The following is a 13888-nucleotide window of genomic DNA, read 5'->3' as shown; positions in this document are numbered from 1 at the left end:
TTGTCGTCAATCGCAGGAGTCGACAGCAACTTCGCGGGAATCATTTTCGGGCTCCATCAAGCGCCTTGTGTACACATCTTTATGGTCCCACAATCTGGCTCTTCATTCAACATACGTTGAATCGAATTTCGTACATCCAATTCAGGGTATACCCTCTCGGTTATTCATAGTACCACCTACGAATTCGCGCACGTGCAAGTCACGAGAGCGTTCCAAAGGTACAAGTGGCTGTCGATCGCATCGGCGAGAATCCAGCAAACGATACAGGAGTGATACGTATTCGTAAAAAAAAAAGTTAATGCAAGAGAACGCACAAACACCCGTAAAACGTCGCGACTCAGATGAGTATTGGGGCACTTTGCCTTAGAATAAGAAGTCGTATATTCCCTAGATATAAAATTCATTCGTCTTGTTCTTTTCTTCGTCTCCCGATGAAATACACGCGTTGTCTGAGTTCAACCGCAGACCTCATGCGTTGTCGTAGAACGGTAAATGAAACGCTTGTTCTTATTTTTTGCACACGCACAATGCAACCTATACAATGAATTGCATATGTGGCATTGCATATATGAATCGCATATGTTGCACCGCAACGCAACATTTAAGAAAAACAGTGAAAGGTAACGGTTAAGACAGCTTTTTCCCCTATAGAATTAGTACTCGATTCTGCTCAACTACCCCGGTTTTCAGTAATGTCAAGTGAGAAGAATTCCAACAGTTGGAAATACAGTATGCAAGGAAAATAAATTTGTGTTGTTGTAATCAGACTACGTGCCGTAATTATTAGCTCACAGCATGCTAATATAGTTGTCTGTGCTCAGGAACAGTGCGCGATTACACGTAAAACACAGCGGTGTCCTCGACGTGGAGTAGGTCGACTATTATACGAAGTACTCACGTGACGTCATCCGCAAGGGGCGCTAGAGCGGCAGTCGCCATAGTTCTGGTCTCGCGCGCGAGCATCATTGTTGTACCATAATCAAAGTCCTCGACAGCACGTGCTTTAAGTTGATATTTTTCCAAGAAAACGGGTTATTTGGGTGCAGTGACGCCAAATGTCACGCTGTCATTTGCCGGATCACTGACGGGCCGGCGTAGAGTGCCTCGATGCGCGCGCCCCCGCTTAGAGTGGTGTCAGCTTTTGCAAGGGCAGATGCCGCCGCCTCGGCTTCGGCGCCAGCGCGACCGCCATTTTGGCGGCTCCGGCCGGTAGTTCGTGCTTGGCGTGTGAGGTGTTGTTGGGCAGTGTTCATTCCCTTACAGTTTTATGCACCCATCTCCGCATCACCATGCCCGGCTGCTGCGTGCCGCAGTGCTCGAATCACTCGAGAAACGGATGGAAGTTGTACCGGTTTCCAAGAGACCCAAAAAGAAGGCTTCTTTGGACCGTTAAAATCAAACGAGACAAGTGGCAACCGACTAATACGTCGCACGTATGCAGCGTAAGTAAACATTTTTTTTTTAGTGCGTCGTATTCTGACTGGTCAGCATTATTTAGGGCGCCGTTGTTTTTTATTTAGGCGCGCAATGTAAACGCAGGACAGCCAAACGTCGTGCAGGGTACTGTGCGGCGTGCTCGTGTTAAAAGATCACGCTTTAAGAAAATGCGTCAAGTACGGGGGCTTCGGAAGCCCCCGTGTCGATAACATTTCATGCTGGTTCAAGGGCCTCGAGTGTGCTACTACATTCATAGGAATTGCGACTAGTTTCAGTGCCCTTGCACGGGAAAGTGTTGCCTTGGCAGCAGCGTTGTGAAATCCTTCCCACCCCCTACCCGAGGCTGTTAATTTCGTGCACTGCGCTTCGCAGCTATTTTGCTCGCGAGACCGGCTGCCGCTGTCGTGACCGTCCGCCTCGTAGCCCGAAGACAGACTTCATAAAATTGCCGTACTCGCTCGCCAACTCGCCCCGACAGCGTACGCGTCGACCGGGTGCTGGCGGAGTTGAGCTGAACGAAAAGTAGGCAAGAGATGGGGACGCAGGAGGTGTAGTTAAACAGATGAGAATTTAGAAAGTGGAGGAGGGAGAAAATTATATGCAAGGGCAGAAAACGGGGAGTGAGTTCAGGCCGCGTGTCGGCGAGCGAGTACGGAAATCTGCCGGCGCCTGACTGCTGCCGAACTTCAAGAGTACGGCACGTAGAGTTCACGTAATTCACATAAGAGGAAATTGGACGTGAAATGCGCGCATATGGCCTCGCAGGGAATTAACATAGGCTCGGGTGCGTGGTAGGGGGATTTCACAACGCTTACGAGGCCTGCCCATGTTTATTCGTGCACGCGTTGGCACTGATCGGTCGAAATTTGAACGCCTCTTGTGAAATCAAGCCGTTTGAACATAAACATGCTGTTCCTGCGAAAAACTCGTAATATTACGAGGCCGGACTTCTGCCCGTCTTGTGTGTATCGTCGTATGTATACTTGGTAATCAGGAACACTTCAGTGACGAACAAAACAAGCGCTGTTACGGAGTGTTGTCATTTTTACCTGACAAATAAATTCGATTGCATTGGGAACTTGGAGGCTTGGGTGCAAAGCTTTCGATAGAACGAAATCTGTAACGCTCGCTATAAAATCAGACCTGGTCCTTTGTCGGCACAATAGACTAATATTTTATTCACATGAATTCAGGAATCCTTACAGGTTTTCAGTGCGAAAATTGAAAGGGTTATTATAACAGCAGGCTGGGTCTATGATCGCGCTCACTGAAGTGGCTTACGTGAAAGCGCGCGTGAGCTCAATTAGTTTCCTTCTTTTTGTGCTTCAAAGTTGCTGCTAGTTCCTGCTGCGAATCATACTGAATGCATACATGAAATCTTGTTTATTGACAGTGACAGACATTCGTTTTTCTTCTGCCAGTGTGTTAATTTCCAATTCTGGTTTTATTTGCAGGCTCACTTTGAAGAGAACAACTATGAGCAACATCGTGCGGATGGCTGGAAGAAGTTGAAACCAAATGCCGTCCCAACTTTGTTCACATTCAAACGTAAGATTGAACTTTTTTCTTGCATTACATAAAGCAGCACCAGTTGCAAGTACTCTATGTACCTGGGATTTCTACGAAGCTAACACCAAATAGGTCCTCATATGCTGCGTCCACATGAGTGCATAAATTCTGGAAATGCAGTCACGGACAAAGCTAGGAAATGCGAACACAAAAATGTGAACCAGACCACGCAAAATCGAAAAATACTGCTAATATTAGACGGTCAAATAATGGCACGCTATTAGTGCGTTTGGAAAGCTACATTTCCCAACTTTGTTTTTGTGATTACGTTGCATCACTGACTTGCACGTAAAAAAAATTGCGATACTTGAGTGTTGTGGTTTATATTTCTTGTTTGCATTTTTTGGTCATGACTGTATATACGTCTGGATTTCAGTGTTTACAGGCATGACCCACTGCACAACAGTTTTCCGCTACTTAGCACACGGTCGTGTACTGCTAGGATGTCAGGTGCAGTGGCTATGTTATTAACAAAGGGGGAAAACGGAAACCATTATGTATACGAGATCCACGATGCACGAGCCCCCACTACAGTGCGCCTCATTACCTGCGTTGCGTTGGCGTGTTAAGCCCTACAATCAAATAATCAATAAACTGCATAGGGAGCGAATGTCAGTTGAGCCCTCCACAACGGCGCACACGTGTAGCTCTGGCATATGAAGCTCCTTTGTGAATTAGAGCCATTTATTGTGGGGAGAAATTTTGAGCACAATTTAATTATGGTATTTTAAGACCTTCCCCTATCCCTTGTGGAAAGGGCGGGGGAAGGACAAGTGTCTTCCTCACGTCAATAACTAAGCCGGTATCTGCTGCATGTGTTACATTTGTAAAATTAACAAGCTAGACATGAACTGGCATTGCTTGAATATGTTCATGAATACATACATTTCTGCTTGCAGCACTGCCTAAGGAACGAAAGCCACCAAAAGAAAGAACTGTGCCTGCACCCTCCAGCAACGAGACCAACAAATCTCCTCCTGGTCTGCGTCAATATCCAGCTGCAGTTAAAACTACCCTAGAGACCCCACAAAACCACGCCGTTCCTGAATCTACACGGCAAGGAACATCGTGTTATGGGCACGACACCATGGAAGTTGACGACGCCGTTGTTGAACTGTCAGCGAACACTAGTGATGCAGATTCAAGAGAAGTTGATGCAGCGGCTGGTGAGACATCAAATTCTACTGCAGAATCAGCAGAACTGAAGAAGAAGCTTGCTGACCTTACAAGAAAGTACTCTGAACTTCAGCAACATCATAACACAGCCAAGAACACCATTAGTGGTCTCAAGAAAAAAGTGCAAAAACTCGAGACTGAGGCAACAAGTATTTCGCAAAATATGAAATTTCTCAACGACGATCAAGTACGCGCTCTCTCAAGGAGCAGCAGCTTGGGGAACTCTTGGTCTCCGCACACTGTCAAGCAAGGCCTTCAAATTAAGTTTGCTTGTGGAACAACCGGATATGAAACTTTGAGAAAAATGGGATATCCTCTCCCATCCAAAAGAACGCTCGCACGGAGGATTCAAAATTTGAAGTTTCTCCCAGGCGTTCTTCACGAAGTGATAGACGTTATGAAATGCAAAGCCGAGACCATGGAGGATGTAGAAAAGGACTGCGTCCTTTTTTTGGATGAAATGGAGATAGTGCCGGGGTTTGAGCTAGATCGGGCTGAAGACGCACTTCTCGGAGGAATAACTCTTCCTCCGAAGCCTGAAGAGCCTGCGGTTCATGCTCTGGTATTTATGTTGGGCGGACTTAACCAGCGATGGAAGCAGGTGATTGCATATGAATTTACCGGAAGAAACATCGATGGCGGCTTGCTGAAAAACTATGTGTTGGAACTAGTACAGCTGTGCAGTCAAATATATCTGAGAGTTCACGCAATCACATGTGACATGGGCTCGGCAAACCGCGCAATGTGGAGGGAATTCGCCTTTTCCAGTCACAGAGATTCTTCCACGGTGTGCTCCATACCTCATCCGTGCATGGACGGGAAGGAACTTTTTTTCATTGCTGATCCGGCTCACGTCTTGAAGAACCTCAGAGTCCAGCTCTTGAGCTCAGAAGTTTTCACGTTGAGTGAGGCCACAGTTGCCAAACATGGCCTGCCTTCTTCACAAGTCAACTTGGAATATGTTCAGGCTGTGCTCGAAGAAGATTCTAAAAGAGAACTGAAGGTAGCCCCAAACTTATCCGAAATGCACACCAGCGCAGGCCACTTCACCAAAATGAAGGTTGGTGTCGCTGTACAACTTTTTCGGGAAGCTCCCCCAGCTATCAGATTCCTTATAAAGGAAGGAGTTCTTAAACAGGAAGCAGAAACAACAGCTTGGTTCATGGAGCTGATTTCAAAATGGTATGCACTGATGTCTTCGCGGCATCCAACACTGGCCCTGAGTCAGAGAAGTAGGGCTAAGTACTCCGAAGCCCTAGATACATTACACACAGCAATAGAAACCATCAGAACTATGAAAATGTGTGCCACATCCCATTGGAAACCGTCGCAAGCAGGTGTACTCATATCAACTACAGTTGTACTTCGCCTCCAAGACGTTCTTTTAGGAGACGAAGGCTATGAGTTTTTTCTTACGAGCAGGCTCCTGCAGGACTGCTTAGAGAACCTCTTTTCTGTGGTGCGGCTTATGAAGCCGGTTCCCAATGCCTACGATCTCAAGTGCGCTCTGAGACTGGTGAGCGTAAGCCAATTTTTGCATACACCGAGGACGACCAGCTACGAGCTTGATGACAGGGAGTACCTGGTGGACCTGCTATCCCAGGGGAAGGAAGCCTGCGTCGAGAAGGAAGCTCAAGAAATCGATGATTCAGAGATTTTGTTCATCGAAGGATTGTCGTCCACAGAATGCAGTATTCTCTTTTACCTAGGAGGATTTATTTTGAAGGGAATTTTGACATCTGTGAAGTGCGCAAAATGCAAAGATGCTCTCCTTGGAACTGCCAACGACGAGCATGCTTCGCTGACAGCACTGAAAGAGTACGTTTCAGATGGAGGCAACCTCATCTACCCCAGCAAGGGAGTTATGAAAGCCTTGATAGACTATGAGGAGCATTTTGCTGCCATAAACTCTTGGTGCACGGACAAAGTAGTCACGATGAAGTCGCCGCTTCGTTCACTCACCGCATACCTAAACAAGGTGCACCGCCGCAGCTTGTGTGTATGCGCGGAGCACGAGGACAGTATATACCGACTGCTCACAGAGAGGTACGCAAGAATAAGGCTGCGCATTCACCTTCGGCAGGTTCCAGTCGGGAGTTGCAATGGACATGCAAGCAAAACATGTGCCGGCGTCAACCTCTCATGAGAAATGGACACGCCAAGATAAGCTGTATGCTTAAAAGGTTTCGGCTCACGTGGGCACGCTTTTGACTCTTGCATTTTTTATTTTTAAACATTTCATTTCGTACTGCATTTGGTTTGTCTTGTATCTGACTTTGATTTTCACTAGTGGGACAACGCAGCATTAAGGCGCACAAATAAATGGCCTGTTCACTGAAATCGTGGGTGTCGTTTCATAAAGGTACACTGGTAAAGCATGTTACTCTCGGGTATGCTGCCTGCACAGTGCATGAAATGGTGAGGCAGGGGAAGGTGGTACCGAATGTCAGATAATGTGTGTGTGTGTGTGTGTGTGTGTGTGTGCGTGTGCGTGTGCGTGTGCGTTATATACACACACACGCAAGTATATAAAGTACAGCGATTCCTGCATTTGCTATTCGGCTGATTCACAAAGACCCAAATATTGCATTCCTTTCAGCAAGCGTAGTAATAAAAGTTCATGCGCCCCTCCGTCTTAACGAGGACAACGGTTTAACGCGAATCTTTCTGGTGTGGGAGTTCGTGGCTCATTTCATTCAGTGTATGTCAGCCCCTGGCGCATTGTACAAGCACAGGCCACCAGTTTGTATGACGTGCGTTGTTCCATTTAACAATTAGGCAACAACAGCACTAAGAGGTGTCCAAGTTGCACCAAAAAAAAAAGCTCGCCAACGAGTACTTCTTTCCTACCATACGCGAGCACCGCAAGCGGTAATGCGCTTCGCATGCTGCCCCACTACGGCAGGAGCCGTAATGGCGGCCGTCGTAGCAGACGACGCGGCTGTCCTCACCCTCAGCGGAGCGCGCGGGCATCAAGGCACCCTAGGCCGGCGCACTCACTGGCGTCACCTGGCGGGTAGAGCACAGTAAGTACCCTTCTACAGGTAGGCATTGCGCCGCATAGCGACGAAGCCACCTGTTAAAATCACGCGATGCCATGCTCATATTTACAAGAAAAGAACGGCTAATTACCCAGCAGATGGGAAAAACGGGCTAAAAGAAAAAAAAGGAAGGCCTAACGCACAACGGAACGCGTAAGTCTTTGCTGGGTGAGTTCGGATACGATGATGCTGGGGCTAAGTGTTTTTGATTACAGCCCGCACCGGTCCTTCCTCAGTTGAAAACCGGGAAATGGCTTCTCAAGAACTTTAAAAAAGTTTAATACCCACCTATGCACCGGTAAACTTTCTGCGCTGTGGCTTCCGCTAGGTGGCGTAGGGCGGTGAGGACGTGCTCACATCGCTCTCCACTTTATGAAACGCTTTCAGGCAGAAATTTCATTCAAGTCTACTTGAAGAGTGCATCATCTTTTCCGTGAAGTTGCGAGGATTTGAAGGACATCAATATCTGGGACCTGGACCAGCTTCACGAGAAATTATCAACGTTTGAAGATACGACGTGCACGAACGCAGCTTACCGTATCACCGGCTTCGGTCGGCGGCGCCGGGACGCTAAACCGGGCGCGGTGCGGCGACGGGTGCGTCGACTGGCTCACCACTATTCGACCGACTTTCTCCGACATTTTCTGACCGAGTTGGAAGTCAATGGTGAGTGCCATTTAACCTCCTTTTCAGACTATGTGTCTTGCGCAGAGGAAAACGGAGGTCGGCTCATTCCCCTGTTTCTACTGAGCATGCATTCATAAGGACGCCTAGAAATTCTTCGTCTACATGGACGTTGACGAAGACCCTCCCGGCGCATCTCTGATGTCGGAGAATCAACCAAGCGACGCGAGTAGCGTCTCGTCAAATGAGGAACCAAGTAACGACGCGCGAGCGCCTAGCGCCTCGTCTCTCGATAACAAGAACGATGACGACGCGGATCTGGCTCTTACTTGGACGGAGGACGGCTGGTACACCGTCCTTTCACGCAGAAGGAAAAAGAACCTTAAAAAAAGCCAGAAAGAACCCGAGAAGGGACTAGAGAAGAAAAACAAAAAGTCAGCAGGCCACTCGCTTGCCGACGCAGCACGGGACAGCCAAGTCAAGCGGGATTTACAGCGCAGAAAACGCCGTGGACCGACGCCCCTTCCAAAGGAAGACATAAAGGTTATCCTGAGACCGCACAAGGGCCTCACAGTGAAAAATCTATTTGGATCCGAGCTCTCTATGGCAGTGATAGAGGCCTGCCGGAACAGCTTTGGAGGAGAAAGTTTTTTGCTGCGGGTCCACCCCGGATCAAACATCATAATATTGTCCACGCCACACGAACAAGTGGCGAGCAGGCTGAGAGAGATCAACCAAATGAAAATCAGAGGACGAATTCACCCTTTCAATGCGTACGTGGCCGACCCAGAAGACGTGCTGCGAGGCATCGTTCACGGACTACCACCCGGAACAACTCAGGCCGACCTGATGGCAAGTGAGTGAGTGAGTGAGAAAGGAAAGGCCGAGAGGTTAACCAGATATTGGCATCTGGTTTGCTACCCAGCGCTGGGGGTGGGGAAGTAGGGGCAAGAAAGAGGGGTTAGAGAGAGGGAAAAAAAACGCACGCGCACTCATAAAAAAAAACGAAAACACACACTGGAAGGGCATCCCAGCTACAACCGTTCAGCAAGGCCGGTCAATCGCAAAAAGTTCAGCAGCGCTTTCAGGGCCCTCTTCTGTGAAGTCGCATCCTGACGATACTGCAGAATTTCCTGCTCCGACAGAGGCTGATCATCTAATTTGTTGAGCTCCCTGCGAAGGCATAGTCGCCACCTACTATACGCTAGGCACTCACAAAGAACATGTTGAATGGTTTCCTCCTTGCCACAGTGGCCACAGGCTGCGGTGTCGGCCATCCCAATGCGGAAAGCGTATGCGTTGGTAAATGCAACGCCCAACCACAGCCTACATAACAGGGTCTGGTCTGCTCGGCGAAGCCTTGACGGGACTTGAAAACTTAGCGTAGGGTCAAGCGAGTACAGTCGGGCATGCTTGAAGTGCGGCTGATTCCATTGCGATGTGGTTTTCCGGCGAGCAAGTCTGCGGAGCTCTCGTGCAGCATCCGTCCTAGAAAGTGGTAGTCGCAGTTTATGATTTTCTGTGTGGGCTGAGCGGGCAGCTTGATCGGCCCGTTCATTGCCGATGATTCCGCAGTGACTGGGCAACCACTGAAATGTAATTTGGTGCCCTTTCTCAGTCAGGTGGTGTATAATCTCTGCTATCTCTAGTACCAGCTGCTCGTGTGGTCCACGGCGTAAGGCTGATAGTAGAGACTGCAGTGCCGCCTTCGAGTCGCAGAAAATAGTCCACTTGCGCGTAGGCTGATCAACTACAAATTGCAACGCGGCACGAAGTGCTGCCAATTCTGCTGCCGTTGATGTTGTTGCGTGAGATGTCTTGAATTTAATTGTCGTGGCCAACCTTGGTATCACTACTGCTCCTGTAGAGCTGTCCGGCTGAACCGATCCGTCAGTGTAGATATGTGTGGAGTCTTGATATTTCTCATACAAGAGAAGTAGTGTGAGCTGTTTAAGAGCCGGAGACGACAAATTGGCCTTTTTCTCGACGCCAGGTATGTTAATATTAATTATTGGTTGAGCGAGGCACCATGGCGGAGTCACAGGTCTAGCGGCAGGAGAGAACGAAGTTGGGATCGACTCACCATGTGCGGTCACTGTTTTGCAGTAAGATGTGCATGGTCGGACCACTGGTAGAGAGGCTAGGTGATGTCGAGGGGTTCGAGCAAGGTGTCGTATATGTATCCTCAGCACTTCCACATTAATGTGGGTCTTGATGAGGTTGTCCCTTGTGATGGCGATAGTCGCCGCTGTTGATGCACTTTGGGGCAAGCCTAAACATATCTGGAGTGCTTGAGCCTGGACACTTTGAAGCATTTGTATGCTTGTTTTACTTGCGTTGGTTAACACAGGTAGGCTGTACCGAAGGAATCCAAGGAAAAGAAACCTGTATAGTCGCAACATAGCAGTTGTGGACATTCCCCAGTTCTTTCCAGCGAAGAACTTGAACAAATGACAGATGCCTGTCAATCGCCTTTTCATGTATGATACATGTGAGCTCCATGAGAGGTCTCTGTCAATTATAACACCTAGGAACTTGTATGATCTGAGGTGACGTATTCTTTCGTTGTTTATCAGAACGCTGTAGTTATGCATTGGTTTGCGCGTAAACGCCACTAGTGCACATTTCTCAGAGGAAATTTCCAGAGCTCGTTGACGGAGGTAAATAGCAACTTGAGTGGCAGCTCTCTGAATTCGCGCTCGCAGCTGTAGACGTGTTACTGCAGACGTCCAAACGCAGATGTCGTCCGCGTACATTGACAATCTGACAGTACTTGGCAGATGCTCATTTGGAGCTATTAGCGTCAGGTTGAATAGTACAGGGCTAAGTATGCCACCCTGGGGAACACCACGGTGGCTGTAGTGTAGCGAAGTGTCACCATCCTCGGTTCTCACGAAAAAGGATCGCTCAGAGAGATAGCTGCGTATCCACTGAAACATCCGACCACCCACTCCTACCTCCTTGAGAGCGGTGAGGACAGCTTCATGTGTGACGTTATCGTACGCTCCTTTAACATCAAGAAATAAAGAAGCGCAGAGACGCTTACGGCCTTTTTCGTGCTGCACGTAGGTGACCAGGTCTATGACGCTATCAATTGATGACCGGCCACGGCGAAATCCCGTCATAGCGTCCGGGTAGACGTTGTGATGCTCCAGGAACCATTCTAGCCGTCCAAGTACCATCCTCTCCATCACTTTGCCCAAGCAACTAGCCAGTGCAATCGGGCGGTATGATGTGAGCACCAATGGTGACTTGCCAGGCTTCAGTAATGGAACCAAACGGCTGGTCTTCCAGTTAACTGGGAGGGTGCCCTCTCGCCACGAGTCGTTGTATATCTCGAGGAGGGCACTCCTCGCACACTCACCAAGGTGACACAGTGCTCTGTATGATATTCCATCAGGCCCGGGTGCTGATGTCCGTCTACACAAAGCCAGTGCTGCTTGAAGCTCATGAATAGAAAAAAATTGGTCCATGGGGTGATCGTGTGATGTCGTGCCACCGCGTGAGAGCGTGGAGATGTTGGGATCTGCGAGTTGACCAGATAAGTTGGCACAGAACTCTTCTGCCACGTCGACCTCCGATCTCTGTTGAGAGAGGGCTAGAGCCTTGAATGGAGACCGCTGAATGGGAGATGTCCGAAGCCCTCTTATTGTCCTCCACAAGTGTGATAAAGGCTTGCGAGGATCTAACGAAGCGCAGAAGGCTGCCCAACGTTGTGACTCTAGCTTGTCTATGCGGCGTTGTATCTTCTTCTGAAGACGTCTAGCGATTCGTAAATCGTCGATTGCTTTCGTGCGTCGGTACCTTCGTTCCGCACGCCGTCGGAGAGCCCGAAGTCGTTCTAATTCCACATCAAATTCGATTACTCTCGAAGAGCATGTGAGGGTGCACACTGTGTCTTGCACTGTGGACTTGATCACCTCTTCTAAGTCAAATGAGGTGTTCTCTTGACAGCGTTCTTCCATGAGAGATTCAAACATGGTCCAGTCTACTCTTTGGATAGTTTCGCGTACCTTGCAAGGTGATAATCCTCTGATCTTGACATATGTGGGAATGTGGTCGCTCCCATGTGTTTATATGTCCGCAAACCATCCGGCACATCTGACAAGACCTCGAGAAACAAAAGTCAAGTCAAGGCAACTGCTGTATCCAGGGCCACGTAAAAATGTTGGGCTGCCATCATTTAACAAGCACAGCTCGTTGTCTGAAGCAAACGTTATCAGACTTCTACCCTTTGCGCTGATCTTCGGGCTCCCCCATAGCGTATGGTGGGCGTTGAAGTCTCCGATGATCACCCATGGGCCAGGAGTGGATGATAGGATGCGTCCTAGTCTTCTGTGGTCAAATCTACTTGATGGCGACAGGTATGCACCGACAACAGTGATAGTAAGACCCCTTTTCTTCACTGTTAAGCATATATATTGGTTATCGTTGTCAGGTGGTACAGGCCGAATAATGTAGGTCAGGTCACGTCGAATGAACAGCAGGACCTTGCTGTTTTAACTATAACAAGCCGACATAAAGGATTCGTATCCGGAGAGTCTAATAGCGCTCGATAAATTTGGCTCGCAGATGACGATGATGGGGAACATATTAGGGAAAACGAACCGACGGAAATCTGCAATGCGTGATTTCAGTCCCCGTGCATTCCACTGAAAAATTGTTGCTTTTTTGACCTCTTCCCTGAAAGACAGTGGCTGGTGGGCCATTATCTACTCAAGAGCCGCCAGTACTGGACTCAGAGCGTCCAGTACTTGAAGTGCACTTTTGGCTGACGTTGTGCGCATGTCGTTTAACACAGTGCGAATGGCATTAATTATGGGTCGTAGAAGAGCAATCACTTGCTTATCCAAGTTCCGCTGCTCCTCTGTTGTCGCAGCTTGCTCTGATGAATGCGGCTTCTGATGTGGTTCCTCCACAAGTTGCGTGCGCGTAAGTGGCGGCCAATCTTCAGTAGAGAGAGATCTACTTGTTTTCTGTTTTCCATCGTCTGCGTTCGCCGCGGTGTACCCTGCAGTGGGCGCCGTTCCCAGATGCGTTGGCTTACTTCTTGTAGTTGACTGCGTTCTTCGCGAAGATCTTCGACGGTGACGTCGTCGTCTTCGCCGGACTTTTTCCGCGGCCTCTTTGTGGGTAGAGCTGTCTCGCACCATTTGTCTAAGAATAGTAAATTCCTTCTTTATGCGTGGACAGTCTTTGGAAGATGCACTGTGGGCACCCTGACAATTAGGGCACTTTAGTATGGTTGCGCTGCATTTGTCCTCGGTATGTGGTTCTGAGCATCGGGGGCACACTTCGGAGTTCCTGCACGCTCCCTGCACATGGCCGATCTTCTGGCACTTATGACATCGCATAGGTTTTGGAATAAATGGTCGGACCTGGTGACGAAAGTGGCCAACCTTCACATGGGAGGGGAGACAGTCCCCTTTGAACGTAATTCTGACACAATGTGTGTTACCAAGGCGACTGACATTCACAATGACGTTATCTTCATTTGCCGGTTTTATTAGCACTGAAAGATCCGATTCTGGAATTTCAGTGGCGATGTCATAAATTACTCCTGTTGACGTGGTGCTATCAGCTGGTATTATAGACTTGACATTGATGTTACCCAGTTGCGTTACTTTCTGAAGCGCGTTTAGCGCACGTGGGTTCAGCACATCGATTGCCAAGATATTCTTTCTTGCGTTTAGACGTATTTCTTTGATCTGATTTGGCGTAATATTCTCGAGATACACAGAGAGCGCTTGCCTGTTCAGCCCGCGTAGACTGTCGGTAGCCTTCAGTGGCACAAACAGGATAGAGTGAGGCCATCGCTGAGGGGCAGTTTTCACGGTAGTCGTGCTTGATGCCGAAGATGCATTGACGATCCGTCGTTTAGCCTTGCGGTACAGGACGAGTTGGAAGCCGTCGTCCGAGGACTCGTCGCTTGATGCGGAGTATAGCTCAGTGTCCTCACTCTCACTGGACGCGTTTCCTCGCTTCCTCGAAGCAGTCCCAGCGGTCGAACCGGACTCGGACGGTGCCCCGTGAGGTTGAAC

General features: G+C 48.8%; 1 protein-coding gene across 1 annotated transcript; it reads left to right on the top strand.

The window, feature by feature from the left end:
- The first annotated feature begins 1211 nt into the window (after positions 1 to 1211).
- LOC142769071 (uncharacterized) lies at positions 1212 to 6523 on the top strand. The gene is made up of 3 exons (XM_075871924.1): positions 1212 to 1442; positions 2892 to 2985; positions 3906 to 6523. The coding sequence occupies exons 1-3, from the start codon at positions 1290 to 1292 to the stop codon at positions 6326 to 6328; spliced, it is 2670 nt and encodes an 889-aa protein (XP_075728039.1). The 5' UTR covers positions 1212 to 1289; the 3' UTR covers positions 6329 to 6523.
- The last annotated feature ends 7365 nt before the right edge of the window (positions 6524 to 13888 follow it).

This window comes from Rhipicephalus microplus, chromosome 8, assembly GCF_043290135.1.
Source record: "Rhipicephalus microplus isolate Deutch F79 chromosome 8, USDA_Rmic, whole genome shotgun sequence".
In the NCBI taxonomy this organism is placed as follows: Eukaryota; Metazoa; Arthropoda; class Arachnida; order Ixodida; family Ixodidae; genus Rhipicephalus; species Rhipicephalus microplus.
This window is presented reverse-complemented; position numbering and strand designations above follow the sequence as displayed.